The sequence below is a fragment of the Microtus oregoni genome, unplaced genomic scaffold (genome assembly GCF_018167655.1).
Source record: "Microtus oregoni isolate MIOR12 unplaced genomic scaffold, Mior012 000001F_ref0000356, whole genome shotgun sequence".
In the NCBI taxonomy this organism is placed as follows: domain Eukaryota; kingdom Metazoa; phylum Chordata; class Mammalia; order Rodentia; family Cricetidae; genus Microtus; species Microtus oregoni.
Genome location: NW_024543060.1, coordinates 18,213,351 through 18,219,987, shown reverse-complemented (window position 1 = coordinate 18,219,987; position 6,637 = coordinate 18,213,351). Strand labels below are relative to the sequence as shown.

At 46.5% G+C, this 6,637-nt stretch overlaps 1 protein-coding gene across 1 annotated transcript; it reads right to left on the bottom strand.

The window, feature by feature from the left end:
- Positions 1-368: 368 nt before the first annotated feature.
- Kbtbd7 (kelch repeat and BTB domain containing 7) lies at positions 369-4,840 on the bottom strand. Its single transcript, XM_041671845.1, has one exon. It carries the CDS (start codon positions 4,547-4,549, stop codon positions 2,468-2,470), a length of 2,082 nt encoding a protein of 693 aa, XP_041527779.1. The 5' UTR covers positions 4,550-4,840; the 3' UTR covers positions 369-2,467.
- Between the last annotated feature and the right edge of the window lie 1,797 nt (positions 4,841-6,637).

Here is a 6,637-nt window from a genome sequence, read left to right as displayed (position 1 = left end):
TAAATCCAACTTTAAAAAAGCTATTTGCTAAGTCAGCCTTCAACCATTTTGAGAACAATGACATTTTGTTTTGTCCTATTCAAATAGGATCTGTATAGCCCAGGCTAGCCCGGAAAACTTACAATCCTAGCTTCCACCTAAAGTGTCTGAAGGTTCTTAGAGTCCAAACTATTGATACATAGAAGCAGCTGATGCAATTCTCAATCTTACAAATGGCAGTACACCGGGCATTTGCTGAAAGATGCGCTGATTAATCGGCAGAAGTCAGTTCTTGTCCAGAAAGACTTCAATATAGCTAGCTGTGTCACTGAACAAGCAAGTTTTATGCACTTAACAGACAACCAAATAAAGCATAAAGCCAGGAAGCCTGCAGTTTAAAACCAGCTTTATTTGTAACTAGCAACATACAAATCATTTATCTATAAATAGCATCTATTCCCTAATTCACAAATGTTTCACAAAATCAAAATCCTTCCCAAGAAAATGTGTTTGTAAGCCAAGATATTACTAACATTTAGCCTAAGCTTTAACTCAAGAGTTGAGAATGATGAATTGAGAATCTGCCTTTTTATACATCAATTGCAGATTTTAATTGTGCAGATGAATAATCTGGTTGAGATATGCGTCACTAAGTTTCCACGTTACAAAAGTTATCAACAGAAGTTACTGTAAAAGAAAAAGTTGGCCCCCACACAGGGAAAAACAGCTTTCTAAGTTAGGGGTAGTTCTTAGAACATTCCCTATACCGATGGAGCAGAATTTACTTAGGCCACTGAAGCCTACCTACCACTGAGCTGAAAATGTTTTACACTTCCACACAGCTAATCAAAATGACAAATAATACATTATCTGTGGCATTTTGTTTTGTTATTTTATTTTTTGTTTTTCATTAAAAAAAAAAAATCACGTCCCTGTCCTGGAGCAGATTCTTCTGTCCTCTACAGAGATGAGCATTTTGTCACTACAGAGTAAAAAGGAATTTGCATGTTATTGAAGAAAGACTCAGGAAGATAATTCTAAAAGAGTATAGAAAACTTTAGCGCATAAAACATTTGTATATGTACACCATTTGTCGTGTATATGTATTATGACAACCATATGTATTAATAAACCTTCAAAAGGTAAGCACCTATAACGTAATAATGCCAGTTTTACGTGGTTTACTTTCTGGACTTTCCCTTACATATGGTGACTGAAACAAGAGCTGGAGCATAACTCACAGTGAAATACAAAATAGAAACAGACACCATAATTAAAATGGCCATGTATACCACTGTTTAGGAAAAAAAAACTGAACATACTCTTAACTACTGGCCCCAAATGTCACCCGCCGTCCTCTTAAGTTCTTTAACTCTCAACTTTTAATACAAAAATATCTTCAAGCTGAAAAATCAAGAACATTTATTACAGTAACTTAAAAAATGGACAACAGTTCATTACACAAAACAGTTCTCTACACAGCTTGAAGTTTCAAAGCTCTTTGCTGGCACTTGAGTTGATAAACACTACAACTACTGGTCAATAAAATACTGCCTTTAGCTTATACATATTTTCAACACCAATATTACTTCACATACATCAAAGAATAAATCACTTTCTGCTGATAAAAACCTCTAAGATGAATACTAAAACTATATAGCCAAAATATTTTTAGGGAAGCAAACAAACTTTTTAAGACAGTGCATGACCAATGAGAAATTTACATTAGCTAATCATGTCCAGTGAAGAAAAGGGTTGTTCCTCTGAGTCAGAGCATTTAACATGTACAGATCAAAACTGACTTTATAAAGCAGGTTATCTTTTTCATTTTTTTTTGGTTTAGAAGGGTGCTTAAATTAGTGACACTACTAGAAATTTTTTTATTTTCAAGGTAAGAAATAGGACATATTTAGCACTTATAAAAACAGTGGAATCTTGATTTTTAAAATTTTCTGTGACTATATAAGCCCACTGAACACATTATCAACATGGAATCACTTGTTACCTTACTAACACTTCTTTCTTTGCAGAAAGGAGAGCATACTAAATTTTAATAACTATAACTGAGAACACTACAAACCTACTTAAAAATGTAACCTTTCATTTTTCTGAAGGAAAAATGTGAACACCTTCAAAATCCAACAATTCTCAGTCCAGTTTCCCTAGTAACAAATTAAAGACCTTGTAGCACTAGGCAAGATTTAACTAAATTAGGAAAATTAAAATATGAACATACTAATTAACAGCAACAACAAATCCACTAACAGGTCACTATGCATTTTAATCACGGACTTCCAGCCCAGTAAATTACTCAAATAAGTTGATTTCAAGTCAAAAATGTATAAATTTTGTATACTGTATTAATATTTCAAATTGCTACCCTTTCTAAACCAAATCTCCAGTCCTAATCAACTCTGTCTTTTACAGGAAAAGGTATCGTTTTAAGATACATTCCATACGGTAGAAACATCTTCCCGTCTCCAAAGACTTACAAAGAACCCTGCTGATCTGGTGCATTCCGCTGAGGAGCAACCTGAACCCAGACTTCATCGTCAGAAAAGGAACTTGAACTTCCTGACTCCGAGTCCAGTTCGCTGAATCCATCCAGGTCCCACTCAGTGCTAGACTCACTCCTTGCATCATCTTCCTCAGTGATGAAACTCTGACCCGGTTCAAGACAGGAAGGGTAAACGCGAGCGCACAAGCAAATAAAGCCTGAGTCAAACTGCAAAAGGCCTAACATGGTTCCTATGTTAATCCATAGGTCTTCCCTAGTATCGTATTCATAGACTGTCACACGGTTCTTCTTCCACTGAGGAGTGGTAGAGGTGATGAGGAGCAGCCTTTGGTCGTGATTGACGATCTGGTAATTGTGAGTCTCTGAGTCCAGGGGAATATTACAAATCCGCCTCCACTCTCCTCTGGCTGGGTTGTAGACCTTCATGACTGGGATGTCACAAATACAGTAGATCTCATCTTTGAAGACACAGGCTTCCTGAAAGTCACTCCGTTTAAGAGACGCACAATTCAGCCACATATTATGGCTAGGGTCATAGCAGAGCATGCGCTTACTGTTGACGGCGTAAAGATAGTTCTGGACCACTATCAGTTCAAAGGAATAGAAGGAATGGGGTACAGGGGCCACCAGCGCCCACTGGTTCCTCTGAACGCTGTAGCATTCCACTTCCTTCAACTTAACTCCAGTAATCGGGTCTCGCCCGCCCAAGATGTAAATGTAGCCATTCAGATATGCCACGTCCATGCCCTCCCGACAGAGCAAGCGGTCCGCCAATTGATGCCAACTATTTTGGGCCGGCTTATAGACCCATAGGTCTTTCCTGGGCTGGGCGGCGAGATAGATGTCATGGTCTGGAGAGACGCACACAGCCGAGGAGGTAACCGTCTTCGTGTGTGCCAAGCTGGTCAAAGGAGACGGCATTGTGTAAATATCTCCCGAATAGGGGTCGTAGCACAGAAAAGGATCTCTGGGGTGTCCGAAAAAGATCACCATCTCTTTGGCACACATACCCAACCTCTGGGGTGGATTCTCTGCTACAGACACCACAGAGCTGCTGCTGCTATTGCCGCTGCTGCCGTTGCTGCCACCACCGTGGCTGCTGTTCGGCTTGGACACCACGGACTTGTACAACCGATCCCCAAAGCGCAGCTGCAGGAGCGCGCCTTCGATAATGTCCAGGCAGTACTTCTTCACAATGGGCTTGGTCAGTAGTCCTCCCAGGTAGTCCTGATCCTCTGCCGGGAAGTGTGCCCAACGAACGCACTTGAAGACTTCGGCAGCGCTGGGGCCCCGCTCTTTGGGAGCAGCCTCGAGCCACTGCACGGCCACGTGACACACCGTCTTCTCGCTCTCCACGTCTAGACTGTCCAGGCGCAGGACGGCCAGCAGCTGCGCCAGGGTCAGGTCGGCCAGCGTCTCCTCCCGAATGGAGCCCATCCTGCTGAGCTGCTTGAAGTTGTGAGCGATGAAGGACTGGGCCTGCGAGCGCAGCTTGTGGTGGTCAAAGGCATCGGCGAACTTGAGGATGGCCGTGCAGTTGGTCAGGTCGAGGCGGCGGGCGAGGAAGGAGGCGCAGGCTTCGCGCACGTACTCCAGCTGCAGCATGTCGGACGCCGCATACAGGCGCTGCACGTTGGCCTCGCTGAGCGCCACGCGACCGGTGTAGCAGTAGTCGACCAGGACCTCGAAGGACTCAGCGTCCACGTCGTGGATGGTCACGCTGGCCTGCTGGCTCTCGTACATGCCGCCGGTGAACATGCTCTTGAAGTAGGGGCACGCCGCCGCCAGCACGTTGCGGTTGCACGAGAAGAGGCGGCCCGTGCCGGGCCCGCTGCCGGGCGTCACCACCTCGATGGTGACATCGCACAACAGCCGCGCGTCGTAGAAGGACTTGAGCTGGGCCAGCAGGGCTGCAGAATGGGCCGTGTCCTTTAACTCCTCCGGGCCCGTGAAGAAGGCCGACACCGAGGGTTTGGAGATCCTCTTGGGTCGCCTCCCGCCACGGGGACTGGAGAGGCGGCGAGAGCGCGGGCCGTCTTCCCGGGACTGCATGGCTGGAGATGGCGGCGGGGCGCCGAGGGCGAGAACGGCTGCAGACGCCCGGCTCCTCCTCACGCCTCCCTCGCCGACGCCGACGGAGGAGTCCCAGAACAGACTCGGCTCGCGGCTGCAGTTACTCCGCTTGAGCCTCCGCGGCGGTGCCGCCTCCCTTTATCGCGTAGCCCCGGCCTGACTCACCGTTTCCCTTCGCGCCCTTTCTCTGCTCCGCTCACCCCCACACGACCCCGGGCTCCAGGCGCGAGAACAGCTTCTGCCGCGCTGGCGAAACCGGTAGGTGCCCGGACGAACTACTCTTCCCAGGTTGCCTTTCGCGCGCCTCGATGCACGACGGGATCAAGGCTCGCAGACCAAAACAGAGGACGGGCCGCAGCAGCTTTGCGTCTTGGGAGTTGTAGTTTGGGTACTGTTTCTGTTGACTCCTTTCACAGAGGTGGAAAGCAGTTAGTATCGCGAATTTGATGCTTAAGATTTCAGCCTAGCCTAGTGATCCACGCCTTTAATCCCTCACTGGTGAGGCTGAGACTGGAGGATCTCTGTGGATTTGTGGCCAGCATGATCTACATAGTGCGATTCATAGCTAGGGCTTTTACAAAGGGAAATCCCTTGCAGGTGGGTTAGGGGTGGGGGTGGGGCGACACAACAACAACAAAAAACCTAAATAAATAAAAATGCTTCCAAGTTCAGAGTAAAAGTACCCATTCTACATTCTTTGATTGTGACTAAAATGCAAAATCAGCTTTTTTTTATTTAATAAAAAAGACAGCTGGGTAGTGATGGGGCACGCCTTTAATCCCAGCACTCAGAAGCCAGAGGCAGGAGGATCTGAATTTCAGCCTTGCCCTTCTACAGAGTGAGTCTCAGGACAAACAGAGCTACACAGTGAAATTCTAGAAAAACCGAAAGAAAAAAGAGAGACATCCACTCCTTTAAAGCCATGAGCCATGACAAAAACAAAACTAAATTTCTGTAAATATAACTTTCGACTTTTTTCATTTGCTCTTTAGTGTTTTTGAGAGAGGGTTTCTCTGTAGCATCCCTGGCTGTCCTATAACTCACAACATAGACCAGGCCTCGGAGAGCAACCCTGCCTGGGTCCCAGAGATCCACCTGACTATGCTTCCCTAGTGCTGGGATTAAAAGGCATGTGCCACCACCGCCCAGAACTGATGGATCCTTTTTAAAAGTTTAATTTGAATTTTTATCATGTTTTACGGCATTTATGCGTGCATGCCAAGGTCAAAGGAAGGCAACTTGAGGAAGTCTGTTTTCTCCTTCCACCCACGTTCTGGGGACCAAACTCAGGCCTTAAGGCTTGTTAGAAAACTGAACCATCTCACCCACCCTCCAGTGTCAATTTGAGAAACCAGGAGCCAATAGTAATGCAGGGGAGCCTTGTCTTGAAAAAAGCTTCTGTGAAATTTAGGCTGGAGTTCTTAGGCCACACACACTACAGCTGTCCAATTAAAAAAAAAAATAAAAACACAAAGTGAGCATCAACAAAATCACAAGTTTCTGCTCATCCAAAGTACAGTCCAAAGTAGTGTGTAATGGTCTGTACTGTCCCTTTAAGAGACAAGTCATGCCCTCTCCTCCCTCCAGCTGAGACAAGCTGACATTTAGTTTCTAGCCTGAGTCCCTTCCGCCCTCTCCCTCTCTGAGGCAGTTGTCTCTCCCTTCTTCCCATTTGTCCCTCCCCCCCATCAGCCTCTCTCTGCTCTTCTCCCCCTTTTCCCTCCATAACCCACTAAATAAATATCCAACCTCACTCTGCATGGTGTGCCTATCCGTCTGTCTCCCCTCCCTCGCATAGCTCCTGCCGCGGCTGTTGCATGGCATGCCTATCCATCTGTCTCTCCTCGTGGGACTGGCTTCCCCATAGAGATCTCTCACCCACCCCTCGGCTCCCTGCCTGGCCCTGGTGGGCCCACAGCAGCCAATGGGGAACTGTGCTGTCTCTGCTTGGGACTAGCTGCTCTTCGGACCTGCTGCCTGCCGCGACTTTGGAAACATGCGGCGTGGTCTTGGGACCCTCTGCCTGCTGCAGCCACTTGGGGACCGGCAGCATTTTTATTTAAACCA